At 38.1% G+C, this 21,605-nt stretch overlaps 1 protein-coding gene across 1 annotated transcript; it reads left to right on the top strand.

Annotated features, from left to right (window-relative positions):
- Positions 1 to 18,029: 18,029 nt before the first annotated feature.
- On the top strand, positions 18,030 to 21,565 carry spryd7a (SPRY domain containing 7a). Its single transcript, XM_079463158.1, has 5 exons — positions 18,030 to 19,564; positions 19,760 to 19,876; positions 19,968 to 20,134; positions 20,303 to 20,405; positions 20,660 to 21,565. The coding sequence occupies exons 1-5, from the start codon at positions 19,459 to 19,461 to the stop codon at positions 20,755 to 20,757; spliced, it is 591 nt and encodes a 196-aa protein (XP_079319284.1). The 5' UTR covers positions 18,030 to 19,458; the 3' UTR covers positions 20,758 to 21,565.
- Positions 21,566 to 21,605: the final 40 nt, after the last annotated feature.

Here is a 21,605-nt window from a genome sequence, read left to right as displayed (position 1 = left end):
GATTGGTCGCTATGTGTTCTGATTTAGGAGCAACAAGGATGCTGATGTAGGAAATCATATCTAGCACAGGTGGTGAATTAAATCATATCATTGTGAGATTTTTTTGTGGTTGCCTTCGGACTTGTTGACGGCATGTTCTTTCTATCTCACGTTCTTCAACTTTCTTCATAACTTTCTATTTTTTTAAGTTATGTTTTGGCCTTCACAGCCTAATTTGATAAGAAAGGAGAGGACAAGAAACATTATGAGATGAGAGAGGACCTTGAGTCACCTAAAAGCACTAATGCACTATGTGTTGGCACGCAACCTACCAGTTTGCCACCGACACGTTTCTTTTGATGTAACTCTGCAGCTTGGCTTCTAAATGCATTTTACAGCAGACAAACTTATTTTTGTGCACAAAATTAAAGAAAGTGAATGATTAAGCAGACTTTGATTCAAACTAAAAAGTAACCAGAACACACTACAGAGATGAGAGTATAAATATGCCAAAAGATTTAATTAAATTTTCATTTTTCTCTTTACTTTTATTCTATTTTTCCAGATGTTGTGCCCTGTTCGCTGTTGTCCATCTCGCTAACTGTGTATTTCAGATCCAGAAGTCTCACACAATAGCATTTGCCAGACAAAGACAGGTAATATAGGACCTTGTTCTGGATCTGAAGTTACTGAACATTTTTCACTTTGTTCTTGAACTTTGCATTAGCGTGTAAAAATAAAAGTGATGCGCATTTGAGTCAGAACATATTTCAGGGTGTAGTATTCACTGGACTCACACACCCTTCTGAATTCCCCTCTTGCCATTTTCTTGTTTGGTTCGAAGCAGTCCAGAGAGCCTGGATACAGCGGGGGATCTGGGAGAGGAGGCAGAGGGGTATGTAATCGAAGAGGGCAGCAACTCTTTATAAATAGGCTTGGGACGCTATCATTAAAGTCAGGGGGAATCTGATCCTGGATCAGTTTGCCCAGACTTTCTTGAAAATGGTCACACCCAGGTGCAGACAACCATTTTGCTGGATGCTAAGGGGGAGACAGTCAGGATGACTGATGGGTATGAGGATATAGATAGACAATCTGTGGTTGAGGTACAGTACAGCCCCACGTCTTTGAAATGCTCTGCTGTGACAGGTGTGCCATACTTTAAGTGTTGGTGCAAAAATGTACAGATTAGATAATCACTTTCAGTCCTGTACTTTAAGAACAATAGTTTAGACTCTAGGTTCCTGGTGCTGCAAATATAGTTTGGTCCTTTCAACTTTGGACCAACGACACAAATATGTTTCCACAAAAGGGCAAATGTGCAAACCTGACGTTTGAATTATTTATCGTGGTTTAAATCGTTTCGTTTATCGCATGACACGCAAATGTTTTTACACTTTTAATTTCAGAGCTGGCAATTCGATCTGATGATCTTTCGAGCATAAAAACATATAGACTAAGGCTGATTCTTAAACGACAGAAGTTATTTAATGAATCAAATATTAAATTGGCTTAAAAATAAAAGCAATCATAACGAATATAACGCAAACCTTCACAAATCATCACACTTACAACCCAAAACGTAATAAGTAAATTAAAACTAATTTCCAATATGTAGTCTTTTTTCTTTTATAAATAAGCCTTCTGTTATGGACTGTTAAAAAGTCGCTGAAATAAAGTAGGAATCCCGTGCAAACGATTATAAAAAATGATTTAGATTCCGCTCAGATCAAACGTGCAAAACTCAACGTGCCGTTTAATGTCTGTCTTACGTTCAAACGTAACACTTTTTTTATTAATCCACGCAATGGCGCAGAGAGACGTCGTATTCATCGCATTCATTAATATAATTTCTTGTACCTGCAATAATGATATTACCTTATTTTAGCGGACGCATCTCAATCCTTATTAATCGTAGAAGTCCGATTACATCAGAATGATCGTATTAATTTTTTTAATAGATTCCTGATAAAGCACTACAAGTTTGTTCCAAACATTAAACTGTAAAGCGTGTTATTGTTTTCACTGTCTGAACCCCCCTGACTGTTTAAAAGGTTATAAAGTGGTTATTTTTTTGTGAAAGTAAGAATTTGTCAAAGAACTGAAAAACAAAAGACACACACAACCCATTTTAACGTCATTGTTGCGCAAAAACGAATTCATATCAGGGGTTTTATGACGAGATAAAATATTTTATTAGCAGAGGATATTTTATTTTTTATTTGCATGCGCAAATTTCCTATCAAAACATGCCCCGTTGTTTTCCTGAAGTTTTTATTAATCGTTTTAATCTCTTGTTCCATAATTTAAAGCTTGTCTTAAATGAATCCTTTACATTAATGCGCTTTTCTGTGGTGGGCTGCGAGTCTCAGTTTTCATCAGGTTACCCCCTCCCATTCACTTATTTAAAATGAGAGAAACAATTGACTTATTTCAAAAGGTGGAGAAAAATAATGCACATTTACAAATACACTGTGAGTCTAGAAAACCATGAAATATACATGTTCCTATAAATAACAGTATGTATGTTGTTGTATGCAGTTTTTAGATATTGAGTTTTTTTTGTTAAGTTTTATTTAAATTAAAATATATTATATTATTCACATTATTTTGTTGTAAGGCAAATACATCAGTGTATTCTGTGCAAATATGCTTTGCTTTGGTCAATTGCCTTTTCTAATAAGTCGAGGTCAATTCGATCCAGTGTCCGCATGTCTTCACTTCAATTCTCAAAATCGTGCAAATATGCATCTATGAAGTTTTTTTGTTCCTCGGATAAACTGTTGCTCATGGGCCTATTTAATAGGAACAGACTGCGTTCAGTTAAGCACTTAATTTAAAATATATTACGCATTGCATAATCCGAGCTTTCACTTTGTTTTAAATTGTACTTTGTACTATATATAAATGAATAAGACATAAAAAGCTACAAGTGACTTAATATGTAGTTCTTTAGAAGCATTCGCACTTTGTGAAGCTCCTTTGAATTACGAATTGTTATTATTAATATATGATTATATGTTAAATGTAACACTTTGCCATTGTGATCTAAAATGTTACACAAACTTTACAAACATTTGTTAATCTCATGATGGTCAAGTTGACCTTTGGGTTACAAAACAGCGCATTTGTAAGTGCATGATCTGATAGGTGTGGGTACCATTGTAAACAAATATTGACATGCTTGCCTCTTTAATTGTAACAATTAGTTTTATTATTCTAAAAAAAATACATTGAGGCAGTAAGTTTAGTGACAAGATCAACTCAACTAAACAGGCCTGGATACGGAGCCACTACACGACCCCTTTGTATTTTGTTTAGAAAAAATAAAAATACTGACGAAGAGTTTAGAATTTATTAAAAAAAACATACTAAATATGCAATTCATACAATCTCTCAGTTCACTCCTAAACAGGCCTTTGTCGAGTTAAATCACAAACAACACCTGGTCATCTAGTGTGCACATCAGACTCTTTATTGCCCTCGGAGTGAAGCAAAGAAGCGACAAGCTGTGATGCAACTCTGCTGTAACTGGGGCAATGGTCCGGCACATTCAATACGTCTCGCATGCATTCTATAAAGTAATTAAATTCACCGAGAGCTTCTGTATCGATGTTATCTATAGCGTCAATCTGATATCACAGAACTAAACTATGTTTTAATGTCTTTGTAAACAGACCGTGACGAGATGAAAGCATTCCACCTGAACTTTACAGAGCCGGATCAACATTCTCGTTCAATAAGTTTTACGTTGCCAAAGCACGAATAGCGTGGTTAAATTTGCATTAAACATATAAATACACATATACACACATAATGAAGGTAGCCGGGTTTGCTGTCTCTATAAGCCGCTCTGAGGAGACGTAGCGCTTTGACGAAGACTTGCCCGACACTTCGCAGTTCGCAGCCAAGCGAGCGCGTATCTGGCTCCGGACGAGTCAAGCAGTAGCCTACGGTGAGGGGGCAGCACGTGATCCGTTCTGATCCCGTCGATTTTGTTGTAGGGTGGAGGGTCTGGGTTTTGTGTACATGAGGTCGTGTGCCGCTCGCCTTTCTCTCTCTCTCTCTCTCTCTCTCTCTCTCTCTCTCTCTCTCTCTCTCTCTCCCTCTCTCTCGCTCCCTCTCTCTCTCTTACTCCAAGTGCCACCGCTCCGCCTCCTCTTTTCGCAACATTGACGCAATGTATAAATGCTGGAACAAAAGGACAACTTCCTTGAAGCTTGGCGTAATTGCAATAATAGAGAGAGAAAGAAGGGCTTCGGTGACACGCGCTGATGTAAGTCCGGCATTCTACCGGAATATCTTTCCCGCGGCTTCTCAGGCTCGATTTAAACGTTCAAACGGATTTGCACTTTCCCCGGTAATTCCAGCACCGAAGTGAGTATCAATAACACCCGTAGTATTTCATTTGCCTATTCAATCTCTCCGCTCGCTCTCTCCTGATTCAAAGGAGGAAATACGACGGACCGAGAGCTTTGTTGTTCGGTTCCCGTACGCGGTGTTTTTCTCTTTCTCTCGTATCGGCTGTGCAACGATTTGACGGCGAAAGTTGCCGTGTTGTTTATGATTCATTATCGAGTTTATCTAAAATCCCTGAATGCGTGCGAGCGGAGGCGGTAAACAAGACGCGCACAGTTATAATGTCCGTAAAGAAGGGCGCTAGTTTTTTTTGAATGAACGTTTGTTTGTGTTTCGTGATGGCTTTCAACAAAAGGCGATGGATTCGCCCTACCGGGGCAAACTGAAGTAGTGGTCACCTAATGTCAATTGTACTTTTCCTAGATGGATCGCTTGGAATTTCAAACGCGGGATAGCGTATAAAAGGGCGGTTCATTCGCTTATACATTCACCATTAACCACACAATAAAAACGCGTTAGGGCAAGACAAGCCGGTTTTCGCGAAATTCAACTACACAGAAGCAAAGATGCGTTCCGCTTCCATTGCGCCGCTCCGAAATTATACGCGTCTCAAATTCAATAAATTCTCACATGTTGCTCGTTCTCGCCGCTGAGTATTAACGGGCGCGTTTGATTTCGGCGAGCTAACGATGCCCGTGTCATCGCTTTTAATGCCGATCCGTTTACTTTGCGAACAAAGGACCGGGGGAGAATTTCGTGAGGTGCAGGACGACAGTAGAAGAACGGGTAGACTGTTTACAATAATAACAGGGTGGCCGTGACGTCGAGTGACGGACAGCGCTCTCAGCCAGAGGAGAAACTTCTGAGGCATCAACAACATTCTAAATTTGGACAGGGGTTACATCATCGAAGTTAAAACTGCTGGGGGGCGGGACTTCCGGTTGGATTTGAGTTCGTGCCGCCGCTCGTTCTGCCGTGTCTTTGTATCAAACAATCGCTGCAAGATCGTTACCAAGCGGTGTAATGTTGGCAGTTCGTTTGCTGACGGGTGTATACATAGTTCGTGAAAGGCTCGAAATAGCGATCAAACTGTTCAAATGTCTGAAAACGTCCGTGCAGCCCAAACGGCTTCGTGCAATGAACACGCGCGCGAGTCCAGAATTCAGGGTAGGGTGTAAATGTGTAGTTTTGGGACTTTTCATAAAAGCCCATTGTAATAGATTGTGTGTGTACCACTGTCGGATGGGGTTTTCGAGAACCATGAAAAGGCTTGTAAAATGATTGCATTCGTTTTTATTTCTAAAAATCGTATGCATGAACGATAGGCATGTGTAGAGTGTGTTCTCCATTCCCGTATTAAGTCAAAACAGAATGTGGACAATTGTACAATTAAAGCTCAAAGTGCGTTTATAGTTTGTGTCGGAAGTATACTGTATGAATGTGTAGCCAAATGCTCATTTTCAAAGTCCCTTCACATATTTGTGACAGGTACTAATAAGGAATAGTGTATTATCTGTTTTACTTGCTTTTTATTTACAAACCCTTTAGAACGAAATTACAACTTTAGTAAAAAAATTTACGATTAAATGTGGTTAAACCAAACAAAAAGAGTGTGTGGCTGGGTCTTGTTAGGCCGGCCCACTTAACAGGGGTCGAAGGTTGCTGTCGTGTTCTCAGACTTGACTTGCAGGCATCTATTGGCTTTTGATGGATGTTGTTACTTAAGTGTGTAGGCTCTGGCCTCTGTAAAAGGGGGGGTTGTACCCTCACATGCTCCGGCCCCCTCCCTCACACTAAAGAGATCACAGGGGTGCAGCTGCTTCAGACGGCTTTGGGGTGGGTTTGGCGGGGTCCGAGACCCTTGAATGAGAGAACAAAACCCTTTCATAAATACACACTCTCAAGTTCACCCCTTACAACTGCCCCTATTTTCACACCCTCACAAAAAACATGTTTGACAAGTGGAGGGTGCACGCGTGTGTTGGGCGCACAGCAGACACACTTGGCCTTTCTTGTATGCCGCTAATTACTCAGATTTTAGGACTAGCAACATGAGTTAAAAGGAAAGTATGATTCTTTATTTGTGTATTGTTCTTTTTTATTTGACTTTTTCTTTAAGGTTATCACGTATAGGCCTATAATGTATAAAGGTGTCACTTAGCAGATTTTGAGTGCCATTGTTTTTGTAATGCATTGCTTTTGTAATGATTATACAGTTAAAGCTTGCACTGACATACAGAAAGACTGAAGAAAATATCTACCTTCAATTAACCAACAAATGTAGTAGATCTAAATTTGCTGACTCAGCACATTTTTAACAAGGGCTCTTTTTCGTTTTTAATATATATATATATAAAAGACACTGATGACTAATTGCATACTAGTTGTGTATGTGTGTTTAAGGTTGTTTGGAGAGAAATGTGTCTCATGTCATAAATGAAGAGTGTGCGTGGACATATTCTTAAGTTATAACCTTTCACTGTCAAACTCTTATTTCCACCACGAGAAGAGGCATGACATATTCCAGAATCTTTAATTTAAAACTTAAGTAAACGGTTATAAAGCTGGATGTATGAGTTCTGAGATGGCCCCCGAACCATGGACTTAAATTTGTTGTCGGTATGATTCTCATGTGAACAGGAGTGCATTGTAAAAGCCAATCCTACTGTCAATATAGTTGCACTGTTATTGTCAGTTGCCAATACAAATGACCCTATACATTTTTAAATAGGACTTGGAAAGTGTGCATGTTGACATATTTAGATATGCGTCCAAATGCTCTGTGCTTCTTTATTGGCCATAGATGCATATAAATGCAGTTCATGGTGTATTAACAAAATAGCTCTACAAGAGCTCTATAATCACATTGACCACTATCACATTGTAGTGTAATTCACAGTTCTGTCGTTTTAATGCCTTTCATTCCTTGGTCCATGGTATTGTTTTGCCATCTGTTGTGGCAAAACAACACGTGCATTATTAAAAAAATGCTAACGCTGCTTAAGTAGGTGACAAAACTGTTGGGGTCAAGGTGCCATGTAGATAATTTATAGTCAATCAACTTAGAATAACCCTGATGTCACTGCTTATCACTGATAATGACCACCGCTTCACGCTTTAACATGGGATGGCCTATGTGTTGTCACTTACACAGACAAAGAATTTGTGTGTGGATATCTGTGGACAGCGTCAAGATTTGGGCATTCAAATATGTCACAAATCATATGCTAAGCAAAAAACAGGTCACATCTCCCTGGAATATTTTATTTATTTAAATATTTGAACTATTAGTTTGCATAGAGCGTATACAAAAAAGAACAACTTGCATGCGATTCTCGAAAGGGAACTGACAGGGAGGAAGTAAATGTAATAGACTCAATGTCCGGCATTAGATAGCCAAGGGCTACTTTTTCATTTTTCGAGATTTCAGCTCGTGTTGCTTTTCTCTGTCCCGTTCTGTGTGCTTTTCTGCGCAAGGCAGATGCGCGCGGGTTTCTTCTCCTCTAAATATCCTCACGTTCGCTGACAGAATATAAGATCGTTTCGTGTTGTTTTGACAGCGGCGGAAAAATGTTTCCTTCAGTAAAATGTCTGTCTTCTACATTTAAAACCGTTCCGCAAGTCCACGTTCCCGGCATGCACACGCGAGCTGTGGGCGGCTCTTACCGATTTGAATGAGAGGAGTCAGTTTCGGCGCCATTTTCGACTGAGAGGCGCGATAACATCAACACCGAGCGCGCGCACGGACACGGCGCGCGACGCTCCGGCTCTAAATTAAAATACTTTTATCTAAACGCGGGTAACGACACGAACAGAGCACATCAGAGGACCATATGACCCGAGATCTGGTACCGACGAGCGGGAAGTGACTGAAAAGGAAGCGACCACGGAGCCGGAGGAGAAAAGGGGGCTATCGTTTTCAGCTGCGTATATGGAAAACGGCTGATTTTTAAAAAATAATACGTAAAAATAGCGCTCGATGCTTGGAAAAATAAGGAAAAATTCAGAAAAATGCCGCAGGGTCTTGGGATGGTGTTTCAGCACAGTGCTGGTGAAGAATGTGTCGTTTTGGTGTTTTTCGTGTATCTTTTTGAGCGGGAGTAACGGACAGGCTGCTGGCGCAGATACACGCAGTTCATTCTGAGACTTTGATGCCTCTTACCTCAGATTATAAAGTAAACCATAGGAAACGGTAAGATATCTAAAACTCAATTTTATTCACACGAAGAGGACTTTAAAGGCAATTTTGTGTGTATTTTCTAAAGAAAACAACATCGTTGTGTCACTGTCTTGAGGCAGATTGTTTATAAGGAATATACTTTGCGCCATTTTATACGTACAGCCGCGAAAGACTGACGTTGTAATGAAATAGTTATTCGGTCAACGTGACTTTTTCGTTACATTGTGACCCGTTGGTGACACAATGTAACACGCTCGACTGAGACGTCACAACGTAAAGTTAATTTGTTTACACGTGGATGTGCGTATATCGTATGCTACGTGGATGTCATAAAACTTTCAGTGTCGTTGTTTTCGAAATGGGCATTAGCGAAAACTGGGCTATTCTGTGTTTACTTGCATAGCCTGGGGAGTTGAGGGTGCAGAGGACGCGTTTTGTCTGCGAGAGAAAGAAAGATTCTTGCTTTCCCTGAAAATGTGAGTGTGAGTTCAGCGGTTATGGTTGCGAGGCTGTTTCTCCTCGTGGTGCATATTGGATGCAATATACAAGCGCAAAATAACTTACTTGTTTATTCCGGTGACCTACTATATTTTTTATTATTTTACTTTCTTCCGTTTACAGTAGGATAGGTCGATTTTTTTTTGTTCGTTTTTAGAACAAGAAGCAACTTTTAATGCAATTTCTCTCCAGGACTTTGAGGAAAATATAAGCCAAACAACCTTAGAGGAGGAATTGTAATTGTGGCCTGTTGGCAACACACTCATGTCAGTTGCAGAATTGCTGAGGTGTGTGTTCCTGTACTATTGGATGTCACATCGAGGGTGTGTCTCACCTGGAGATTCAAATGCACCTGAATATGCTTCAGCCGCGTGGTTTATAGTATTGGTGATTCTGGATATAACCTCGCCATATATACAATTGTAAAGACTACAAATATAGCCTAGAGTAGAAAAGAAAAGGATCCTAAAAATAACACAGACATGTTGTTATTCTCCTGCTCCCATAGTAAACTTTGCTACGCAATTTTCCATGAGTTGTTTTTATATGTGTTTTAAACCACTCTACACCAAAGAGCTAAAAAGTTAATGGAAAGTGTAATATTGCCGGCAGTTGTTTCAAATCTGTATAAATGTATTTTTGTTGAACACAAAGAAAGATATATGGAAAGATTTTAGCTACCGACATTTCTGGGACATCATTGACAACCATAGGAATAATGCAAATGGCAGTCAAAGGTGCCCTAGAACTGTTTGCTTTCCTACATTTTTCTAAATATCTCATTTTGTGTTCAACCGAAAAACACGGATGCAATAAATTTGCGTACTATGGTAGTCAATGATGTCCCAGAAATGACAGTTGCTAATATTTTTCTAAATATCTTTCTTTGTGTTCATCAGAACAAAGGCATTTATACGGGCGTGGAACAACTTGAGAGTGAGTAAATGACGACAGAATTTCATTTCATGTCTGTCATAGATATTGTTTTAGTTTAGGTCTGGCATTCCAGTCACACAACTGTAAGAGCTAAGTCACCAAACTGGATATTTTTGCAAGGTAAAGAGATTTTATGGAAATTCTTATATTTGTCAGTATCTACACTTCATTAAATAATTGCCCGCAAGAATTATTAAATGTTAAAATGATTTATTGTAAAATTGATAAAAGTTGTCTACACACACATTCACCCAACATCAATTTAGAGAAAATACACATATGACATAGGGTGTCATGGTTAAACATACTTTAAAAATATAAATACCGTAATCCTGTGATAAAGTGTCATAGCCAATAATAATAATATTTTAGGAATAAAACCGATACTGCCATGCGGCCTGCCTCAGTTACAATTTTCCAGTCACAACAAGAACTACTTTTCTTTCACAACTGAATGTTGGGCCTGTATGAATTCACTCAGGCTCCTCATTCGTATCCCAAACAAACAAACAAAAATGAATGAAACAAAATAATTTTTTAATTAATAAAAACAAACCAAAGATTTTTCAGGGTTTCCAGAGATATTTCAAGGTCACACTGGTAATTGTAGTCGATGTAAACAAAATGTTTGTGTGTTTGTAACAATGTGTAATTGTGTTCATTGGGTGATCCCTAAGTAGTCTTTATAATAAATGCACATTGGTCATTTTATATGAGTTTGTCCTCGGGGTGGGCTAAAGGTTATAGGGCATTGTTTGATACCATCCAGCCTGCTGTGAACAGAAGACGTTTACTGATGTATGTAAAAGTAGGAAAGGCATGTGCATTCTATGAAATATTAGATGTTTATAAGAAACAATTAAACAAAATGTGTCATATACGTAATATAAAGCAGGTATAAATTATAGAATATGTCAAAAAGGGCTCAAAAAATGACACCCCGCAAAATTTCAACAGTACCTTTTCATCTTTTATTTGTATTCTTTATTGTTTCAGCACTGGACTCATTTCACATTTCCTTAAGGCCAAAAATTTGTGATATTATCACTCAGAGTCAGGCCTCAAAGTAATTTTTTATTAGGAGGAAGATTTGTTATATATTATTAACAGTGTATTTTTGAACACACACAAAAAATTATCTGCCGTCTCAAGGTCCACGTTTTAACCCAGTTGCAACCAATTTGTTACAAACAACAAATTCGCCCAATCTTGCCCTGATAACCTTTGATCCTTGCCAGTGTTAGCTTGTTCTGTCTCGTCGTGTCCCTGTGACCATGACATATTATTCACAATCATGATAGTTCATAATGACTCTTACTGGTTCGTTATGATGGGTATGAGTCAAAAATAAACTGCATGTTCTCTATAATATGGCGCACTTTGAAATTCATAACCTCTTGGCTCTGGACCAAATGGAAACCCTGATGTATTTGATGGCAGTAGTGCATGTCACATACAGTAAAGTCCACTGATCCTTTTGGTCCCTGTGATATGTACAAAGCTTTTAATGCTTGTTTCTGCCTCATGTTAATGCTTATGTAATATTGCATTTGACTCAGACCCATCGCACACTTTATGAAAAACTCTGTAGGAGCAGATCCTATGATTGGTCGGACCATGTCTCTTAATTTGGATGTCCCTCATACATGAGAAGGCGAAGAACAGCTTTTTAAGAGCTACATTGTGTTTATTTTTTTGTCAATTGCTCAAAGTTGAATGAATTGAGTTTAGCCATGATATAATAATACGACACAACTTGTTCTGACAACAGCAAGCTCTACAAAAAAAATGTGTGGTTTTTGTGTGGCCCATAAATGAATCTCTGTTTCTCGTCTCATCTGATGATATTTTCCGTGTTGTTTTTGATAAGTATTCGTGGCGTTTCACATTGTGTAATGCGTTGGTTTGCATCGTTGGGCTGTGCTTGTTTTTAAGTGACACATTGTCTTCAAATGGAGATTTTATATATTTTTTTGCAGATAATGTAACAGGGCTACACTGCTCGAACTGACTGTTATATTGTTGTTTTCTTTGCTCTAAACACGCTGGTAAATATTGTAGATTGACTCTTTGAAGTACGTGCAATGGCAAAAATGAGTTTGAGGTTTCTGTCACGCTGTTTCTTTCCCCTTTGTATAAGCTCATTTCAACTGCCTCTTCACAGGGGCCTCCAAGATTCACACGAGTTGACTAAGGTTTATACCAGCTTGAAGGAAAATTAAAAAGATCTACTTGCCCGTTTTATTGTCACGATACTTAAAGGTCAATGACATTTCAGAGTCGTGGGCTTGAGATTTCACAACTTGTTAGTAAACCAATCATTGTGAAACATGATGTTTCGGGCCTAACTCTGGCCTCTGTTTGCTGCGCCTGTTTGTTTGCCCAGCTAAATGTGACGGAGTCTCGATTCTTCGCGGGTGTTTGTCTGCGTGTGTCCTTTGTAAATGACAATTTAGATGTGAAACGCAGAAATGAAAGTCTGCATCTGAGGTGTCAGCTACAAAGCTTTCTGCTAAGAGGAACACAGAACCGGCCAAGCTCTCAGATGGCAAACAGCAGAGCTCTTCATTGTGAGCTCCTCTTAGTACTACGTGTGCTGCCAGGGGCTGTCCCCTATCTGACGTTACCAAGGCAAAAGCACTTGTTATTGGGAAGGGCGCTGTTGTCGAGGTATTAGGCCAATGAATCTTTTTTCTACATTTGAAAGTACCTGGTGTGTGTGTGTGTGTGTGTGTGTGTGTGTGTGTTTGCGACATGTACAAATGCAACATAAGGTAGGCTTACTTAATGTGGGCTATTAACTTATTTGTGTATACATACTCAGATACATAAAATATGCACACACACACACACACACACACACACATACATACATACATACATACACACACACACACACACACACACACACACACACATATATATATATATACACACACACACACACGTGTATATGTACCAAATTGCCATTTGTGTATTTAAGTACAACCAAATAATAATTTGGTAAACTTGTATTTTATATTGATGTATTACATGACTATAAATTGTAATCTAAATAGTCCATAATAGTGACATTCCTCAATTTTTTTTATTGTTATGGTTACATCTTAAAGGTTCGGGTTCCATACATTAAAACTTTTGGTAAAAAAATGCATCTATTTCAATTCAAGTTTGAATTGTAATAGCTATATTTTACACTGCCTGTAAGCACCAGTAAGCAACAAATATTTACTGAGGCACTCTACCTAAACCTTTCAGTGGTGTACGGATTAACATTAACATTTATTAACATAAATTATAAAATTATTGTTTTATTTTGTCACATTTGGTAGCTTCACATACACCCGTGTGCTGCTGTGTTCCCTTTGCTTGCAACGCTTGTAAAAGTAAGTTAAATTATGGGAGCAGCTTCCCCTTTCTGTGGTAGGAAGTGAATGTTTCTCTGTTAACTTCTGGCATAAAAAGTTACAGGGAACAACACATCTCGCTGCAGCCTCGTAAAAAGCCATTGATTGAGTAAACCCATCAGGGTGTGTCATTTTAGTCAACAATTTTGTTTATGAATCAAGTACTTGTTGTATAGTTTATCTAGGTATAAGACATATTGCACCTATTTCTTTTAAAATGTTTAGTGGTGTAATTTAGTACATACAGTATTTATTACTTTTTTACATGTGTATATAGGAAAGCCTATTAGTATTATTACCACATGTTAAGCAACCATCTTAAAAACAAACAGTTTAATTGGGGGAAAATTGTTTGTTGATATAAAAATTAATTTCCATGGTTTGATGTTGCTCATTAGTTGGGCAGAATTAATTAATGATCTTTTTTTACATTTCTTTAATTTATGTGTACTTTGACCCTTTCCAATAAAGCTAGCTTAGGGTTTATTTAAAGTGGACTCTTAAAGTTTTTATTCATGTCTTGAGTATTTTAAATGATAGTACTTATATGCTTTGTGTTTTTTACTTCTAAGAATATATTTATTTAATTGCCACAAAAAACTAAATTATCCCTTCATAATTTACACACAGTTCAGATAAAACTTGTTGCATGTATCCTCTTTAACACACTCACAAACACACATGTAGCCACAAACTTTGAAATAAGAACAAGAATTTACCTTCAAACCATTATATACTACATTTACTTCAAAAATGTCTAATAATACAACCACAATATAATCACACCTGTCTAGTAAAAAATACACTGAATACTATATAGAGAGTATACTTCTGTAAGTATACCTGTAATCATACATTGAACAGCACAAGAGCTAAAATTTGCATTATGAATGTATTTTAGTTTATTTAAGGAGAAGGTCAAGCTAATTACATCAATTCAATTTAACTTTTTTTTAATCCATAATAAAAAATATTAATGTTTACAAAAACTAACACAATATTCTCTATATCCTTGTAAAAAGTCCAATAAAGAGAAAAACAATAAAATGAAAGACACAGACAGCAAATGACAAAAGTAAATAATATAATTTGAGTGGTTTCTGGTTTTGTCAGAGAACACTTTTTTCCCAGAAGTCCATGGGGCTCTTTCATAACCTGTAATTTTACCCGTTTAGACAGCAGATGCTCCCCTGTCCTCTTGCTTGTGTTACACCAAGTTTATTGGCTCACCTATAACAAAAGCATACTAGTGTATAGTGAATATAACAGAAACCTGTGTGTGTGGGGGAGGGTAGTGCATGATAAATATTCTGAGTTAGTCATGCCTCAAATTATAGAGTTGTTATTGTTATCCTACTTGTTTTGCACTTTGGGTTTTGCTAATTATTGCTTACACACTCTGCACAAGTCATTTTGAAAAGTTTTGAACACAAAATGAAACTTGTTGAACTTACTCAAAACTCTTTTCGAAAATGGATGTCATGACTAATTATAATGACCCAAATGAACTTGCAGGTCATATATCGAATAGTTTTTGAAGCAGCAAAGTAGTTTATCAACTGAAATTAGTATCTATATAACAACTGTTTAAATTCACAGTTTTATAACAGTCGATCAAATTGTCATCAAATCATGCCAAATAACTTTTTGATGAAAATGTCCACTTACCTAGCAAGGAGAAATTAATCAGAGCGATGAATGTTGTGAATATCATTTGCTTCTTACCTATAACCTAGAACAGGTAACTTTTCATCACTATGGCTCAGTATGCACCTAGAAATTAACACAAAAAGCCAACAATCATTATAAAACAGAGAAGTGCTGTTAAAAAATAAAGTTTAAATATACAACGTATACTACAATGCAATGTAAGTCACTCTGGTGTCTGCCAAATGCATAAATGTAAACGTAAATCATTTGAACTTATGATTAGATGATAAGTGTATGAAACAAAAATATAAAATTTTTTCATTTTAAAAAACGTTTTTGTGTGATATCTTTAAAGGCTAAATAAGTTGAGCATTACAAACAATCAACATATCAAACATCATGGCAAATGACACCTTTTTAGAGAGGGTCAGCTTTTCGAGTCTATAAAAGCTAAAATCCCTATAAACCCTAAAATTCATGGAAAATAATCTATTTCATACAAACTAAGAGTACTGCCCTGTTTCACTTGCAATATACAGAAGAAACAACATACAAAGAGAATGTATCATTTTTATATCAGAATAACACCATGATGTTGTCTTAAATCACTAATACCTTTGTGTTTATTCTCAGTGTCATTGTGGCATCGTTGAAATACACCATCAAAGCATACTGACGTTCTTTCTTTATCTTGTGTGTTGTCAGGTTTATGTGCGGCCGTGTGAACGCGCGCCTCCCGTGTGTGCGTGTGCGCGCGTTCTGCGCGGGGCCTGCCGGTACTGTAGCAGCACAGAATGGTTTGTGAGTTATAACGGGGGTGCAGGCCGTACTGTGCTGCGGCAAGAACGACAGGACGGACGCGCACTTCAGATCAAACGGCTGAGAGAGGCTTGGAGGAAGGGGAAAGTAGACAAAAACAACAGCAGAGAGACTACGCGTGACTGCAAGTCTCCTGAACTTGGCCGTGTGGCTGCCTGGCTGTAGCAGCACGTAAATACTGGAGTCAAAGCACTAGCGAATCCTCCAGTATTGACCGTGCTGCTGGAGTTAGGCGGGCCGTTTACCGTCCACGGGGGTCCCTTATCTCTCCATGAAAGAGCAAGACTAACGAATGAGTATGTATATGTGTGTGTTTTGTTCATGATTTTTTTTAAACCTGTTATAAATAATTTTTATACAAAACCATATACAATTCTAATATACTTTAATCCTGGTCCCTCTGTAAAATATTTGTTTGCGTTTTAGTAGTACTTGTGAAATTGTTGAATTTAATGTGCATGAAAAATGTTATAAGAAAAATATAATTAAAAACATTACAATAAGAGAAACTGTATCGAGCGTGATTCATTGTACAGAGGCGCGGATTCTGTAATTAACGTTCTAATACAATTCGTTTATCAAGAAATACAAAAATAGACAATCTAGCAAACAAATTATATTTTATAAAGAGCAGTTAAACACTTCATGAAGCACGTGGTAAAAATGCAAAATATTTTATTTTCCAATGTTGGGTATGATTACTTTGACACCGATGACACACACACGTTGCATGTTGAATAAAGCAGCATCGCCATCTTCTGGGAGAGCTTACATGGTTCCGAGGTTTTCACTTCTCCCCTTCCTCTGCTTTCAAGTTCAGGTGTAGGCGAAGGTTCTGCTGACCGAAGCACATCGAAACGTATCAAGTTATAAAGGGTTTGTTTAAAAAAAAATCGAGTCATCTGTTAGAGTCGTCAGTAGTCTATATTTAAACGCCGTTTTCGTTAATACGACCACACTTTATTTTCTCCCCATACCAAACTACGCAAAGCATCCTTCAAAATCGTGCCCATCATCAGGCCAACAACATTTACAGACGGTTTTCGTTCAGTGTAGATGCGAAGAAAAGATTTGACGATACTGCACTTCAATTTGTGTCACGAAATTGATAAATATATAGTCCACATTTAAAACGTTTTTTTGGTTTGGCCTCAGAACTTTGAATGCGCATGAAAACGTAATGGTTAAACTTAATTAAAGCTCTCATATGGCGCTTGACGGCATTTCTTCTTTTGGGTCGTTCAGATGAAAAAAAAGATTCGTATCCCCAATTCTCATTTAGTAGAAATGGTGTGTGATATTATATTATAAAGATATCCTGATTATCCTGGAAGACATCAGACTGCTGGTTGTTGTCGTTCCTGCTAAAGAAAGAACATGGCTGTGGCTGAAATCCGCTTTACGCAAAGTAACAATAAACTTTGTCTCTTCAGGTTCCCAACAATTAAAAAACGTCACTGTCAATGATTTGCTGCGCGTGAAGCTTCCTAAAGTGCACTGTTGACTTGTTCTCTTTATTTTGACAATTTGGTTGTAAATTCCTCCAACAAAACATAATCATCACATTTGTTCATACTGTAAAAATCGGTTGGTATGCAGATATACGTTTGTTCATATTAATTGAACGTAATACGGCTTTACAACAATTGCAGAATATTTTTGCTGTCAGATGGGCGGGGCACGAACGTTATTTTAAGTGTTCCTCAACGGCAGGAACCAGAACCAAACAGCTAATTTGTTTGTAAAAGTAAACACGGGGTTAATTTGATTAAACGAAAATCTGTACAAGGTGGTGAACCCGTTATTGAAGTGGAGCTGTGCGCGGATGAACTCAAATTTCGTAAAACCACTTATATTATAACATATCTTACTTATAAAGATCTTTAGCATCCTTTTATTTCGCGTCATTTGGTTATGCTATAGTTAATGTAAGCGGTTTATCTTGTAATGGCGAAATGGGATTATCGAATATGTTTTTTTTACATCTGCTTGATTCATCAAAGCGCGACTGTTTTAACAGACAAGTCCGTTTACTTTTAAAGCACGTGAAACATCGTGGGACTGTCGAAAAACATACTGTACATGGCAGACGCGTTATATCTGTTGTCAAACTACAACGCAATCAAAATGAGAGAAAACATGACAGAAACTACGTCACTTTCATACGCTCTACGTCACTGTTTCTCGGGCCGCTTTTTCCTGAAGCTGAACTGTACTGTACGGCGGGGTACGCCGAGGGATTCACGGAGCGAAATTTCACAGTGCGCACAACGGGCTGAATAACTTCGCTATTGTTGGCAGGTGAAGGCGGAAGCGAGATCCCTTCCTGAGTGGAGCGTGACAGCCGAGCCACGCGCAGCGCAGGTTTCGACATGTGATTGGACAGCTCTGAAAATAACGGTTTTGTTATCTTTCAAAATATGAAACACACGCACAGCAGCGTGCTCACGTTCAGCGCTCTTTGTCAAACCTCCTTTGAACGGACTATATTTCACAATATGACACCGCCACATTTTCTATGCCGTCACCTGGACCTTAAACTTACTTTCCGTTATTCGAAGTTATAGTCAACTCCCGCTGCTACTGCGTTTCAACGTTTCTCATTATCACAGTTTTGAAACTAGTGCAAATCTAAAGCAGAAACGGATTAAGAGGTCGACCGTGATGAAATATTCTGCCCACTTTACCTTCTTTTGCTCCATTTAGCTTGACATCGGCTTACTATTCATCCCAACGGACACGTATATATTTTCCAACAATAATGCAATAGCCCGTAAAAGTAGGGATGTTCGGTGAAGCAGTTCCACCGCATAACCGCGAACTCATCACGCGCTCTTTTATTGGGCAGAAACCGCGCGCGCCAGTTACTAGGGCGCTCCGCAAAGGCAATCATGGCGCTTGTTGCTGTGCAGATTTCATCACCGTCGAACTTCAGAAAAACAACAAAACAGAAGTTAATAAAGACGCCAGGCATCGCTGAGAGTGACACACGCGAACGGTGCAAATGTTTACATTTTTTCTGGTTTCCAAGACAATACAAGTGGCGTTATATTTTCGTTTTTGTAAGCAGGTGGTCAGTTGCAGAGGCTCCCTGACTTTCTACTGCTGAGGTTGTTGCTATGCAAAACTTCAGTGACACAGGGCCGGTTTAAAGCTTTTGAGGTCACGTCAATTCGGATCTCATCTCAGATTTGCGTCCTCACTTGCACACACTGCATACTTTCACAAAAACGTCGATCATTTGACGTCATAAAGTCTAACCATTGCCGAACCTTATTCTACTTACGTGTATGATATGTCCGTTGACAAATAGTGCAAACACGCGTTCTTACACCAACAACAAAGCCAACGTTACTTGATTATTAACTTCATATTATTCTGGTTACTTGTTCCATTGCTGTAAATTTGCCCTGACAGTTGCACACTAGAGGTCGCTGTTGAGCTTTCTTGAAAATTCTAGAAGGAATCGACCCACGGAATTCTGCTATATCTACGTCATATCCGCTTCCCTAACGTCCTAAGAGGAATAAACATGACCTCCGTTGATTTGCAGTTCAAATAATAACCTATTTTAACTACATCCACGACTAAATTGAAGGTTAAGATCATCGTTGTCAGAGGAAGACCATTATGGCGTCTTTGTTGTCGTGGTGTTTTGGCTGTTGCGGTGACGGCAACAGTGGCCACGTAACACTAAAGGAAATGCCCACGGTCCAGCTGGACACTCATTGCATGGGTAAGCTTTGACATATCTGATATATTTAGTAATAAGGTTTTCTGACTTGTCACTTTATGAAAGTAATTATTTACTTAACACTCCATTCTACCCAACACTGTATAGAAGAATAATGTTTGCGTAAGCCAGTAGGATAGTAAGTATACAGCTTTGAGACTAGGGATAATTCCTTGGTTTTTGTCTAATATTTTTCAGGTACTGATGTTGTGATTGTAAAGAGTGGAAAACGCATATGTGGAACTGGTGGCTGCGTTGCAAATGCCCCTCTCCATCAAAACAAGAGCTACTTTGAGTTTAAGATCCAGTCCACAGGTAAGAGGCGGATGTACGCAATCTCTTACAGTACTTTATCCTTTATTAGTCAATATGATTAGGTGTGACTTGTGAACTTTGCCCTTCTCAGGTGTCTGGGGCCTTGGAGTTGCTACTCGGAAAGCTAATTTAAGCCAGGTCCCCATGGGGAGAGATGCAAACAGCCTTGTGCTAAGGCAAGATGGCACTGTGTACTACAACAATGAGGAAAAGAACCGATTACCTGCTAACAGCTTACCACAGGAAGGAGACATTGTGGTAAGTCTCAAGGCAACCTTTCAATGTCAAATTAACAATGTCTTTTTATTATTTTTATGATAATTCACATTTTTATTATAATTAACAAGAGCATTACTATTTAAAAATTTGTATTTCTTTAAGAAACAATTTCTGTGTGTAATCTAAACAACGTTTGTGTATGCATAGGGTGTTACCTATGACCACGTGGAAATGAATTTGTACCTGAATGGGAAGAATATGAACTGCCCAGCATCTGGCATTAGAGGAACTGTTTATCCTGTTGTTTATGGTAAGTGGTAACAACAAGAACAAGAGCACAGGAACAATAATTAAATGATATTATCACCATCTTTGTTGCCATGGAAACAAAGTATGAGAAATGACAAAATCATTTAGGTTTTGTTTATGTATCATAAGAGGGCTGATGCTTTTTTTAATATGCAGTTTATAGACATAAGATATTTATACATTTTACGCCAATATTAGGCGATGCAATATTTTACAGGATTTGCAAAAAATGTGTCTTTGTCTTCTCCCTCACAGTGGATGATAGTGCGATATTGGATTGTCAGTTCAGTGACTTCTACCATACTTCTCCACAAGGCTTTCAGAAGATTCTTTTCGAGCAACAGATTTTCTAAAGTTCATGCTGTGCTGTATATCCACTCAAGATATGGCCGGGACCTGAAGTGCTATGTTTTAAACTGACATCTAACTGTTGTTTAGTTCAGAATTCTGAAAAGTGCAGCACGTTGAGGTATGACTGGTGTACAACTGATGCTAACCACAGCTCGCTTAATAAAGAAGTCATCTTTTGTTTTCTTGGAGAACTCTATGCGTGATATCGGCAGTGCACTTCAGGTTCAAAGCTCTTCATTTTATTAGTCTGTCTGATGATGTTAATATGTTCAGTGCAACAAAGTTTACCTGCCATGCTTACCACCATCATATTCATCAAAGTGTTTGTCCATTGTAAACTACAAAACATACATTTGTGTTTTTTTTATGTATTCACTTTTGATATATGTTTTATTTAAGGTCGAGACAAAAGTGTGCACAGCATTCAGTGTGACTAGCATATTTTATGAAAATGAGACCTACGACAGGATAAGAACTGTAAATGTTGTTTAATATTTTTTAAACAAGTGTAGAGAAATGTGATTTTATGGAGAATTACGATTGTTGAATTTTATTGTTAAGTCGTTTTTAATACATCAACCGAAACGAAACGGTTCTAATAACATTAATTTATATTTTTGTATGTCCCAATCTGACAGCTCTTTCGTGCTTTTTTCTTTAGGTAATAAATATTCAGATTTTTCGTGTGTATAAATGTGTCCGTGCTTTATCTATTGAATTTGCTTTCATTTAACAAATGCGTGTTGTTGTGCAACATTTGTGTTTGTCCACGGAATACAGCGTGGTGACGTATCTTCCGTACGTTCTTGGCGTACGCATGCGCCTTAGCCCAGCAAACTTGCGCAATCTT

This window comes from Barbatula barbatula, assembly GCF_947034865.1.
Source record: "Barbatula barbatula genome assembly, chromosome: 8".
Lineage (NCBI taxonomy): Eukaryota > Metazoa > Chordata > Actinopteri > Cypriniformes > Nemacheilidae > Barbatula > Barbatula barbatula.
The sequence above is the reverse complement of the archived record's forward strand: the minus strand, read 5'-3'. Positions and strand labels throughout refer to the sequence as shown.

Bases quoted from the DNA above. Each gene is read 5' to 3' on its own strand.
- spryd7a (XM_079463158.1), top strand. From the start codon at position 19,459: ATGGCGTCTTTGTTGTCGTGGTGTTTTGGCTGTTGCGGTGACGGCAAC. The intron at 20,135-20,302 runs GTAAGTCTCAAG...GTGTATGCATAG, and splicing joins CACAGGAAGGAGACATTGTG to GGTGTTACCTATGACCACGT. The intron at 20,406-20,659 runs GTAAGTGGTAAC...TCTCCCTCACAG, and splicing joins TGTTTATCCTGTTGTTTATG to TGGATGATAGTGCGATATTG.